The sequence below is a fragment of the Crotalus tigris genome, unplaced genomic scaffold, assembly GCF_016545835.1.
Source record: "Crotalus tigris isolate CLP2741 ecotype Arizona unplaced genomic scaffold, ASM1654583v1 scf7180000019926.259901, whole genome shotgun sequence".
Lineage (NCBI taxonomy): Eukaryota > Metazoa > Chordata > Lepidosauria > Squamata > Viperidae > Crotalus > Crotalus tigris.
The window spans coordinates 62,077-75,120 of record NW_024097776.1 but is presented as its reverse complement, the minus strand read 5'-3'; the positions used below and the strand labels follow the sequence as shown (position 1 = coordinate 75,120).

At 48.7% G+C, this 13,044-nt stretch overlaps 1 protein-coding gene across 2 annotated transcripts in view; it reads left to right on the top strand.

Moving 5' to 3' along the window:
* ARHGAP39 (Rho GTPase activating protein 39) overlaps positions 1-6,142 on the top strand; it is a 142,645-nt gene extending 136,503 nt beyond the window's left edge. For both annotated transcript variants that reach the window (XM_039364909.1, XM_039364908.1), the window contains one exon: positions 1,850-6,142. In XM_039364909.1, the coding sequence (XP_039220843.1) occupies positions 1,850-2,044 (195 nt within the window). In that variant the 3' untranslated portion in view covers positions 2,045-6,142. The remainder of the gene's footprint in view (positions 1-1,849) is intronic.
* The last annotated feature ends 6,902 nt before the right edge of the window (positions 6,143-13,044 follow it).

The following is a 13,044-nucleotide window of genomic DNA, read 5'->3' as shown; positions in this document are numbered from 1 at the left end:
CAGTGGTTCACAACCTTTTTAATGCCGTGACCCCCCAACCGGTCGTAAGTTGAGGACTACTCAACCGGTCGTAAGTCGAGGACTATTCAACTGGTGCAGCACCGTTGGCAGAATGGGACTTTTGGAGGGCTCAGCAGGGCAGAGACAGCCTGGACAATTCCTATTGGCTTTGGAAAGCCAATAGAATTAGACTCTATTCAAGAGAGTCTATTCTATTGGCTTTCAAAAGCCAAGAGAATAAAAGGGAGTAGCACAGCTAAGGAAAAGGGGGGAAAAAATGGCGGACTGTGTTGTTTGGCGACCCCCGTGAAATGGTCGTTCGACCCCAAATGGGGTCCCGACCCACAGGTTGAGAACCGCTGCATTAAACAAAGTTCAAATTTTCTCCAACTTATCATGCCTTTGTTGTAGAACAGTGGTTCTCAACCTGTGGGTCGGGACCCCATTTGGGGTCGAACGACCATTTCACGGGGGTCGCCAAACAACGCAGTCTGCCATTTCCCCCCCCCCCCCTTTTCCTTAGCTGTGCTACTCCCTTTTATTCTATTGGCTTTTGAAAGCCAATAGAATAGACTCTCTTGAATAAAGTGTAATTCTATTGGCTTTCCAAAGCCAATAGGAATTGTCCAGGCTGTCTCTGCCCTGCTGAGCCCGCCAAAAGTCCCATTCTGCCAACGGTGCTGCACCAGTTGAGTAGTCCTTGACTTACGACCGGTTGAGTAGTCCTCGACTTATGACCGCTTGGGGTCGCGGCATTAAAAAGGTTGAGAACCACTGGTGTAGAATATCAACAGAGTTTCTAATGTCCTTTCCTTCCCTGGAAAAGTTGGGATATGTTCAGAAATGTATTTGCCTTGAAAACAGCTCACCTTGAACTGCATAGCACAGTCAAACATCAGCACAGGAAATGCTTCAAGGCGTTTTATGTTATGTCATAAAACTGTTTTATGACCATGTTAATGTCATAAAGTGCTGCCAAATTTCAGTTACATGGGAATTCATAAGCTACCTGGATTTTGGATGCATTCTGTATCCATTTGGGAGTAACGTGGTTCAAAAACTGTTTTGAGGAGCTGCCACAAAGAAAAGGGAGTCAAGCTCTTCTCCAAAGCGCCTGAAGGCTGGGCCAGAAACAACGGATGGAAACTAATCAAGGAGAGAAGCAACCTGGAATTAAGGAGAAACTTCGTTTACAGTCAGGACAATTAACCAGTGGAACAGCTTGCCACCAGAAGTTGTGGGGGCTCCATCACTGGAGGCTTTTAAGAAGAGACTGGACAGCCAGTTGTCTGAAACGGTATAGAACAGTGGTTCTCAACCTGTGGGTTGGGACCCCATTTGGGGTCGAATGACCATTTCACGGGGGTCGCCAAACAACGCAGTCCGCCATTTTTTTCCCCTTTTCCTTAGCTGTGCCACTCCCTTTTATTCTCTTGGCTTTTGAAAGCCAATAGAATAGACTCTCTTGAATAGAGTCTAATTCTATTGGCTTTCCAAAGCCAATAGGAATTGTCTAGGCTGTCTCTGCCCTGCTGAGCCCGCCAAAAGTCCCATTCTGCAAATGGTGCTGCACCAGTTGAGTAGTCCTCGACTTACGACCGGTTGGGGGTCACGGCATTAAAAAGGCTGAGAACCACTGGTATAGAATCTCCTGCTTGAGCAGGAGGCTGGACTAGAAGACCTCCAAGGTCCCTTCCAGCTCTATTCTGATTCCGTTGCTCTACGGTGCACCGATTTGTCCAGTTAAAGCTTGCGAGTACAAGGCTTTTCGTAATATATCGAGTTTTATCAGCTGCGTGCTGTGCCCTACAGAGTAACCCACACCTCTTCCGTTCTTCTCCCTCACTAGGTGTTTGTGCAGCCGGGCAACGTGGCCATCACCAAGATGGACGTCAACAACCTCGCCATGGTGATGGCCCCCAACTGCCTACGCTGCCAGTCGGACGACCCACGGATTATTTTTGAAAACACCCGCAAAGAAATGTCCTTCATCCGGGTACTCATCCAGCACCTGGACACAGGCTTCATGGAGGGCGTGCTATAGCCCCTGTGCCCACAGGATCGAACCGCAGTCGGACACCCCTCACCCCGGATCTTTTCCCGTCTCCCAAAGTTTCAACGGCAGCAAGGAGGTGCCACCTGGTTTAAACACCTGAAGGGAACGCTGCGGGCCCACTGACTTTGCCAATCTTGGCTAATGCCAACGCGGGCACCTGACATTGCCCAGGAAACCCTTGGAGGGGCGGGGTGGGGTGGAGGAGGCTGTGCTGTGGACAAAACGAGGCTGCCTCTTAGCCGTTCCCCTTTGCAGACACCTCCCGACCAGGATGTCCATCCGGAAAGTCTACGTAAACGGACAATCCGACACCGTTCGGGGAGAAACTGCGGACCCCGGTAGAAAGGGGCAGAAGCCCGTTCAACCCCCCCCCCTTCCCCAAAATTAAGTCTGGTCTTACGGAAACGGGGGCTCACTACCTGGTTCGGGCAGCTGAGGGAACGTTTGAATGGGTCGATGATGGTGGCGGCGGTGGTGGTGGGGGCCGAAGGTCCAAGATGGCAGCCGAAAGGGTGTAAGGGAACGAGCGGGGAGAGGATGCAGTCCGCGAAGGCTGGCGTTGCGGGGAAAGCAGATGGGCTCCCAGGACTGCTTCTGTGGAAGGGGTGGGGGGAGGAAGGTGCCATCAGATTGACCATTGAGACCTCTGTGGGGAGGGGGTGGCACTCTGCAAGGCATGGACCAGCTGGTTGGCGAGGCTCAAACACCGCTTTTTAAGATTTGGGGAAGAAAAAAAAGCCCCTTTTTCCTTCCTTGTTGCAGCACAGTCACTGCCAAAAGGGGGGGGGGAGCAAGCCACGCACTCCCCCCCCCCTCCATCTCTACATCTCAGTACTCTCACAAAAGGCCTGGGGATGCCACCCTGGAAACAGAAGCAGGATAAGGACGGGCAGAGTTTTGAACCCCGCGATACAGAACCGGCGCGTTATCTTTACCCCTCTCCTCCCTACGGGAGGGGTGTGTATGTACGTGTGCAAAGGTGGCCAGGCCCTCCTTGACCCTCGCAGCTCCCCAGTTGAGCGGTGGGGAGAAGAAGTGGGGTGCCCCCCAACGCTGGAGTTGCCCCCCATTCCCGCCCAACCTCATCTCAACACCCATTCCTGCACTCGGTGCTTTGGAAGGAAGAAGCTGTCCACAACCAATTCCTCACAGCACCTTAAGTGAGATAAGACTTTGGCTGGATCTGGGGCATTCTCCACCAGGTTTCCAGATTCCCCCCCCCCCCCAAGGAAGTCCTAAGTGCTGTTCCCTAGGTCAGAAATGGGAGGAGGCCAGCAGTAGTGTTGAAAATAAAAGGTTCTCTGTCCAGAATGGTCGTCCCCATCTTGCACATCCTTCAGGGGCCCGAAAAAAAGAAAAAAGGCATTTAGAGGTAGGGATTGCGGGGTGGAAGGCAACAGCTACGAAATGCTTTCTCCAGGCAACGTGGGAGGAGGTGGGTATGGGCTCCTTGCCCAGGCTTGCTTCAATAGGCGTGAGCCTCGCCCTTCCACCTCTCGTTTCTCAAGGTCCCCTGTTGAAGTCCGATTTCTTTCCGAGGACCAAAGCACAAACTCTCAGCCTCCTGAAACGAAAGAAAAACCAGAAAGTGGAAACAAGTTGGCTTTTGCTTCTCCTTCCATCCCTTTCCCAGCGTTGAGGAGATGTCTCTGGGATTGTAGGAACGTAGGTTCCCTCCCCTAGGTCCAGGAACGGGAACATTTTTTTCTCTCGCGTCCGTGCACGTGTGTGTAGAGAACCAGGAAGAGAGGCATCGTGTACGAGAAACTGGGTGGTCCTGGATGGGACAGTTGATGGAGGACATCTTGGACTCTAACCATGAGTCTGGCCTACAAGGGGTAGTAAGTTCTGATAACACTGCAGGGCTTCTGTCCCACCACCTCTCTCTCGCCCTCCTGTATCCTACAGCAGAGGTCCTCAACTGTGGCAACTTTAAGACTTGTGGACTTCAACTCCCAGAATTCCTCAGCCAGCTTTGCTGGCTGAGGAATTCTGGGAGTTGAAGTCCACAAGTCTTAAAGTTGCCACAGTTGAGGACCCCTGTCCTACAGTATTTCAGACCCATATCAGCTCTAAGGCCCTCTCTCTCCACGTGAGCAAAAACCAGGATGATGGCCTGTTGGGTTAGATAAGCTGTTGTAGTGAAGCAAACCAAGGCAAGCCCACTCCTTGGAACGGTGTTGTCCACAACTCTGCTGTGCTATGCCTGACTCACGGCGGCGGCCATGGTTTCTAGCCTCTTTCAGTGCTTCTCGAGAATGATGCAAGTGTGCTCCGAGGGATTATCGGCTGTTCCTGGCCAACTGGAGAAGGAGGGTCCCATTCACCCTTGGGTGCTTAGCAGTGCTTGGAGGGGCTTGGGATTTCCAGAGAAAGTGCCTTTTATTCCACCAGACCAGAGCCCTCTTACCTGCAACTTGCTTCTTGAAAAGAAGAAGAAAGAAAGAAAAAAGAAAGAAAGAACGAACATCCCATCTCTCAAACTCGCTTATCTTGAGATTATTCCCAGTGCAGAGCATTTACTCCTAAGTCACATCCCGGTGCAGGATAAAGCCTGAAGGAGCTACATAGCCACCTTGTTCGTTGTTTCCCCACCAAACACGGGCGGGAGAGAATGACACAACTGTCAGAAGTCAACACGTGAGAGTAGGAAGCGTGGGACCAGTCCAGAACAAGGCCAGGCTGATTGGCCGGAATGCAAGATTCGGTGCAATCCATGTTGGGCCTCTCCACCCCAAACAAACCGGAATGCAGAGGGATCTCCAAATGGATCAGACCCGATGTGGGCAAAGAGGCCGATCTCTGTTCTCTCTAAGGGACACATTTATTCAAAGTCAAACAAAGATGGTTCCTCTCGTAAGACCGGAAAGGGACCACGTAGAATAGTTCAGCGAGGACAATTGGCCACAGCCACATGGACGCGCCCACTTCATCGGAGCCACCAGTCTTCCAGCCAGGATCATACTCAAAAGAATCCAATCAACTCCGGAAGCTCTTTCCCAGCCTTAGCAGCTCAGGTTCCCCGTAGATCATTTTTGGCTGGAGGATCAGTGGTGGGGTTCAAATTGGCGAACAATCGGTTCTCTGCGTGGATGCCGTTTCCGGAAGTCCGTTCTGGGCCTGGGCAACGAAAGATTAAGCTACCGGTTCTGGTGCGAACTGGCTGAATCCCACCACTGTGGAGGATCCCTACTTTTATTTGGGTGAGAAACACCGAAAGAGCGTTTGATCCCAGTCTGGGCTCTTTTCTTTTTTCTCACGATCTTCGACTTTGCACGATCAACCTAGAAAGTCTCGGGGCCCAAGCTGCCTTTTTTTTTTTTTTTAGGTAACCAGGAAGGAAAACTGCCTTAAAAAAAAAAGCCAGCTGCTTGGGAATCTAAGTGGGGCTTTTGGGGGGGGGGGTTAGATCGATCGAGCAGAATGATGCTGGACAAACAGCCGTTTGTGTCAGGGCTATGAATTTTGGGGGGGAATTTGCAGGGTAGACACAAGCCAATCTGATTGCGGATGAAGGGAGCCTAACCTCATCTTTAACAACAGGAACAAAAATTTCTGTCCTTCTGGAGAGAATTTATTATATAGAGCAGTGTCTCTTGACTTTGCTCGCTTTTAAGATGGGAGAATTCCGGGAGTTGAAGTCCACCCGTCTTAAAACAGCCAAGGTTGAGAAACACTTCATCATAAAAGATTCTTCCCAATCTGGTATCCACCTCCAGCAGCGTTAGGACTGCAAATCCAACTATCCTCGCTGGGGAGTATGGGAATTGCAGTCCCAACCCAGCTGAATTGGGGTGGGGGGAGGGAAATATGAATTCAGTCCCAAGCGGTTACAAAGGTATCGCGGGAAAACCGCTGCAAGCCGTTGGCTAACCACAGAACGGAGTTCCGAGTTGTAAATATTCATGCCAAACCTTCCTTTATTTGTGCGTGAGAAGAATGCTCATTTTTTTCCTTATTTATTCGGTTGTTGCTTTCCAGCCTTTTGCCTCTTCCCCCCACCCCACCTGAACCCCTCCAGAAATATATTTATTCCTGCTCTTGGGAATGAAGCTTTCTGATGACGATTAAAGGGTTACACGCAGACTCTTGTCTCCTAACAGGTCTGGTCTTCTTTCCGAAAAAGAAAAAAAATGCGCTGCCACATTTGGTGGGATTTTGATTTTTAGACGGTTGAATGGCCTACGGTAGGCAAATGAAGGGGACACACACACACACACACACACACACACCAAGGAAGTCCACCAAGCACTTTACGTCCCTTACCCTGCCTTAAGAGTCTGAGCGTGCCTCAACCTTAGCAACCTGAAGATGTGTGAATGCTGGCTGGGGAACTCCAGGAGTTGAAATCCACCCATCTTCAAACCATGTTATATATGCGGCATGACACAGTGAGACGTTTGCAAATCTGCACTTTGGAGAAACAAAATGGCCACTTCACAAACACCTGGCACAACACAGGAGAACAAACCCATCGGGACGAGATCCAGCAGTCCACCTGCGTTTGAAAGACCTTCTTTTGAAGACCGCAAAGTCCACAACTTGGACAGAGAGGACTGCTGGTTTGAAAGAGGGGTCAATAGAGGCCATCTACATTAAGACTGAAGAGCCCTCTCTCAACGGGGAGGGATATGACACCGCCCATCTCCAGTGTACAACACAATCAGCAGTTCCAAGAAGATTCCCCATCCATTTGCACTGTTCGGGTGACCCCGAGGGCACAGATAAGGCTCCAAAAGGCCTTAATAATTCTCAGAAAGAGTACTAATGACCAGATGACTGCAAGGCAAATACATCCTTCCATTCTCTACCATTTAGTCAGAACTGAAGAAGCTTCTTGGATGAGAAACAAAACCAAGGAAAAATAAAGTCCTGTTGCCTCTTGGAAAAGCAGCTTTGGGGCACGCTTCTTCAGTTTGCTAAGGTTGAGACACACTCAGAATGTCACTACTTGCCAGCCACATCACCGGAAGCAGAACAAGGCTAGGCCATCATGTTTCTTCCACGAGAAGAGTGCACTTCAGTGGGACAGTCTAGGAATGTCGGGGGCCCTTTGATGACTTGTGGACTTCAACTCCCAGAATTCCTCAGCCAGGATGCTGTAAGACAGTCTTCCAACTTGGCCCTTTGATGACTTGGGGACTTCAACTCCCAGAATTCCTCAGCCAGGATGCTTTAAGACAGGGGTCTTCAAACTTGGCCCTTTGATGACTTGTGGACTTCAACTCCCAGAATTCCTCAGCCAGGCACGCTGGCTGGCTAATTCTGGGAGTTGAAGTCCACAAGTCATAAAAGGTTCATAGTTCCCTCATGCCTGGCTGAGGAATTCTGGGAGTTGAAGTCCACAAGTCATAAAAGGGCCAAGCTTGAAGACCTCTGTCCTAAGCTATATTGTAAGACCTCTTTTTTCCTACTACTTTAGAGTAAGCTGTTTGAGATCCCAGATCTTGCTTCTGGTGGGCAGGGAAGGGCTTGTACTGACACAGAACTCAGCTACCCCCAGTACCTTACTATCACTCAGCTCGTTCCTTTCCATGGAGACCTACAGCCTGATCCTTATTCCTTGTCATTCGAAGAAGGCCAAGTGGTCTTCGGAATGGGGACATCCCGGCCGATCCCCTGGGGTGGTTTTATTTGAGTTTGGGTGGGAAATGGCACCAGTGACCCCCCTCTTTTTTTTTTTTTCCAAGCCAAAGGACTACAATCTGGCCCTTTGGCTGTCCCTGTCCAGCCCACATGGTTTGCTTTTAGAATTAGAATAACAAGAGTTGGAAGGGACCTTGTGGGTCATCTAGTCCAACCCCCTCCCAAGCAGGAGACCCTACTCCATTTCTGACAGAAGGCAGTCCAGTCTCTTCTTGAAACTCTCCAGTGATGAAGCTCCCACAACTTCTGAAGGCAACTCCTGTTCCATTGGTTGATTGTCCTCACTGTCAGGAAGTTTATTTCCAGGTTGAATCGCTCCTTGATCAGCTTCCATCTGTTATTCCTTGTCTGGCCTTTGGGTGCTTTGGAAAATAGGTGGACCCCCTCCTCTCTGTGACAGACCCTCAAATATTGGAAGATGGCTATCACATCTCCCCTGGTCCTTCTCTTCATTAAACTGGACATACCCAATTCCAGCAACCGTTCCTTATATGTTTTAGCCTCCATTCTCCTGACCTTCTTTGTTGCTCTTCTCTGCACTCTTTCTAGAGTCTCAACATCTGAGTGGAGACCAAAACTGGATGCAGTCATTCCAGGTGTGGCCTTACTAAGGCTTTATAAAGTGGTATTAGTACCTCACGCGATCTTGCTCAAATCCTTCTGTTAATGCAGCTTTTATTTTAAAGCCAACTGTTATTTTTTCCCCAGTGCACTTATGCGTGTGCATCCATGCCTAATGTACCGATCACTTCACTATGAGCCAGCAGTGGGCAGCAGCAGCCAAAAAAGTGATTTTTGAGGTCTTTTGACAGTTTCCAGTGTTTGCTTCCAATTTCTGGCAAAAAAAAAAAAAAAAAAAAAAAGCCCATGGGTAAAATGGATTGACTTAAGGACTGCTGCGTTTGTTTAATGCTTGCAAACAATCCTGTAAAATCAGGTGGATGACCTGCCTAATGACTGTAATGATTGATGATATTAATTCTGGGCTCAATTACAGTGATAATTGGAGTGTTTTATCAGTCAGAGGCAGCTGGTGGAAAAATAGCCTTGACCACCCACTCCAGCAAACAGGATTCAATTGTTGTTGTTCTTTTATTTATGTTTTATGAAGATTTTTTTTCCGTAGAATAGAAGCCAAATCAAAAGAAAACAGGAAAGAGGAAAAAAAAAGTGCAAGCAATTAAAAAGAGAAAAAACCCCTCCGATTTAAGAAACATAGGAGTGACTTCTTGACCTTTGCAAATTATAGTTACAATCTTATTGTAATTTCTCTCTTGAGTCTTTATACAAGTCCCTTCTGCCTCTCATTTAACCCACATTAAATTAATTAACACATTTCAGGGTGTTTTTTTATACCCTCATGGCTCCTAAACCTTGCATTCTATCTAGCTTTCCACCGAAGGCAAGGCAAATACTCCTTTTATGAGAAATAGATTATATACTGTAAAATGATGCCTGGGAGAAACCAGGAAAATAACAGTCTGAAACTGGTTGAATCAGTCTGTTGAGCTGAGCAATGGCAGGCCAAAACTTTGCATTCCTTTTATTGTTTCCTTCACAAGTTCATTTAGCTCAATGTCTCTAGTTTTCCTAAAGCTACATTGGAACATTGCTATCATGTCCTCCCTCGTCCTTCTCTTCATTAAACTAGACATTCCCAATTCCAGCAACTGTCCTTTATATATTTTAGCCTCCAGTCCAAATCATCTCTGTTGCTCTTCTCTGCACTCTTTTCAAAGTCTCAGCATCTTTTTTTACATTGTGGCGACCAAAACTGGATGCAGGATTCCAAGTGTGGCCTTACCAAGGCGTTGTAAAGTGGTATTAACACTTCACCTGATCTTGATTCGATCCCTCTTTTAATGCAGCCCAGCACTGTGTTGGCTTTTTTGGCAGCTGCAGCACACGACTCTAGCATGGAGAGTGTCAAGAGAGAGACATGGCGTACACTTGAGGCACACTTTTTTGTTGTTGTTGCCGTAGACCTTTTTCCCAAGACTAACATCCGGCACTGGAAGGGACTTCTAAAGTCAATCCTCAAGTCCAAGCAGCACCGTCGCTGTTAAATAAAATTGCAAAAAAGCACAGAAACTGGTCTTCAAACACCACACGGCCAATGGCTTCCACGGAGAAGGAATCTTCTCAAACGTCCAGATAGAACAGGAGTTTTAAAACTTGGCCCTTTGATGACTTGTAGACTTCAACTCCCAGAATGCCTCAGTTGGCCATTTTGATGAAACTGCAGGCTTGGATCCAGACCAGGGGCCTTCAAACCTGGCCCTTTTATGACTGGTGGACTTCAACTCCCAGAATTCCTCAGTTGGCCATTTTGATGAAACTGCGGGCTTGGGGATCCAGACCAGGGGCCTTCAAACCTGGCCCTCTGATGACTTGTGCCTGGCTGAAGAATTCTGGGAGTTGAAGTCCACAAGTCATCAAAGGGCCCAGTTTGAAGACCCCTGAGTAAGAAGGATCCTGCATAATCTTACCGTCAGCCAAATGTCTATGGAGATTCTCCGTCATCCAGGTCCTGGTTTTCCCAAAGCTGCTTTTTCAAGATGCAACTGGACTGCCTTGTTTTTTTCCTTTGGAGACGTTTTGCTTTTCACTTGAGAAGCTTCTTCAGCTCTGACTGGATGGTGAGGAATGGAAGGAGTTATACTCCTTGCAGACAGTTGGTCATTTTCCTTTTTTATTCATTCATTTCCATTCATTATTCATCATTTGCATCCTTTTAGAGAGTTGTTGAGGCCACTTGGAGATTTGTCTGTGACCCCAGGGTCACCTGAGTAATACAGATGGGTTATGGATAAACCCGTTTGCGCTACTACTACAAACCCCCAAGTGGCCTCAACGACTCTCTAACAGGATGCAAATGACCAGCTGTCTGCAAGGAGTATAAATCCTTTCCCACCATCCACTCAGAGCTGAAGAAGCTTTTTGGAGGAGAATCCAAACATCTTCAAATATAAACAAGACAGTCCAGTTGCCTCTTGAAAAAGCATCTTTGGGAGAAGGATGAAAAGGAAAGAGGAAGAGGAAGATGGGAGGGAAAGAGGGAGAAGGATAGGAGAGAGAGACAGAGACAGAAAAGAAGGAAGGAAGAAAAAAGAAAGAAAGAAAAAGAAAGAAAAAAGAAAGAAAGAAAAAAGTCAGCAAGGAGTAGAAATCCTTCCTTTCCCCACCATCCAGTCAGAGCTGAAGAAGCTTCTGTGCATGAGAATCGAAACGTCTTCAAAGGAAAAACAAGAAGATCCAGTTGCCTCGTGAAAAAGCACCTTTGGGGCACAAACACTCGTGTTTTGCAGCTTCAGGATGGTCGCCCTGCCCACAGCTTTCCGGTGGATCAGTTCACCAAAGAGAGCCTTGTTGGCCCCACAATCACCAGTCACCTTGTCCCCATGTCCCCAGTCTTCCAAACAGCGCCGTATCCAGCATGTTGGGCCAGATAAATTCTTACAGTTCTGGTAATGGAAGTCCTGCAACCATTGGACCATCCCAAGAGCAGCTTCAAACTGTCCCCAGAAGAAAGCAGTCGGTGCCTAGCTGGGAAGAAAAGCCCATTCCCAGCTACTCACATCGGGCTCTAGAACAGGGGCTGCCCCAAAGAAGAGGCAGTCAAGCTATTCTCCAAAGCGCCTGAAGGCAGGACAAGAAGCAACGGATGGAAACCAATCAAGGAGAGAAGCAACCTAGAACTAAAGAGAAACTTCCTGACAGGGAGGACAATTCACCAGTGGAACAGCCTGCCTCCAGAAGCGGTGAATGCGCCAACACTGGAGGTTTTTAAGAAGAGACTGGACAGCCATTTGTCCGAAATGGTCTAGGGTTTCCTGCCTGAACAAGGGGTTGGACTAGATGACCTCCAAGGTCCCTTCCAGCTCTGTTATTCTGCAAGTACCTCCTGCTTGAGCAGGGGGTTGGAGTAGAAGACCTCCAATGTCCCTTCCAACTGTTATTCTGCAAGGGTCTCCTGCTTGAGCAGGGGGCTGGACTAGAAGACCTCCAAGGCCCCTTCCAGCTCTGTTAACTCTGGCGTCTCCCCATCTAAGCACCGATTGGAGAAAGGTTACACGCTAGCTGCATATGTCATCCTAAAACAAACCAACAAACTAGGGTTCAGCCCTGGTTTGGAACTCTGAAAACGTTCGACCTAGATGAGTCCCCCCCAAAAAAGGGGGGGAATATAATTGTCCCCCTCCATCCTCAATAAGAGACTGAGCATCAAGAGAGGAAATCTGGAGCAGGTGGAAGTGGCACCATCCACCAAGTAGATTGTCCTTAACGTTTCGGTCTTCCTAACTCTACTCTTCTCCCTGGTTGTGGATCCTGCACACCTTGTCTTGAAGCCCAAAGGGGGAAGCTTTGTGGTTCTGCCTGCCCTCACCCACTCCCACCCCCCATAACATCCTCTCCTGTTGGCCACCCTCTTGGTACCAAGCCACTGCCGCTGTCCTCCTAGCCTTCAGAGGCAGTTTGATGTCCTAACTTCCTGTTCTCCCATAAGCCTTTTCGCATCTGTCTCCTCACTAGGGACTGCAACCCCCCTTCCCCCCAATTTGGGCTGAAGAGAGCTGTGCCCTTCTTCCCAAGGACAGGCCAGCCCACCCTCTATTTTGCCAAGCTGGGCCTTGGGTGGCCCCCGGTCCCCAGCTATTCCTCCACAGGGAACGCTTTCTAGGGCAGTGGTTCTCAACCTTTTTAATGCCGCGACCTCCAACCGGTCGTAAGTCGAGGACTACTCAACTGGTGCAGTACCGTTTGCAGAATGGGACTTTTGGTGGGCTCAGCAGGGCAGAGACAGCCTGGACAATTCCCATTGGCTTTTGAAAGCCAATAGAATTAGACTCTATTCAAGAAAGTCTATTTTATTGGCTTTCAAAAGCCAATAGAATAAAAGGGAGCAGCACAGCTAAGGAAAAGGGGAGAAAAAATGGCGGACAGCGTTGTTTGGCGACCCCCGTGAAATGGCCGTTCGACCCCAAATGGGGTCCCGACCCACAGGTTGAGAACCACTGGTCTAGGGTCTTCCCAAATTCTCACCCCGGAGATCCCGGTAAGATTCGAAACCACTTCCGTTTCAAAGTCCCTCCAGCCCAACCTCCAACAACGAACGCCCAGGAAAAAATAATAATAATAATAATAAAAAATTCACCGACCAGGCAAGACGGCCACCCACCGTTATCTGGTCTCCGCTACCTGGTCTTAAAAGAGGCAGCCATCCCATAATGACGAGAACTTCATCTTAAGTCGTCAGGAAGTTTAGTGGTGCAGAATTAATTTCTCTCCCAAGGCACATTTTTTCCCCTCCCTCCCTCCCTCGCCCCCCCACCCCCCCACCC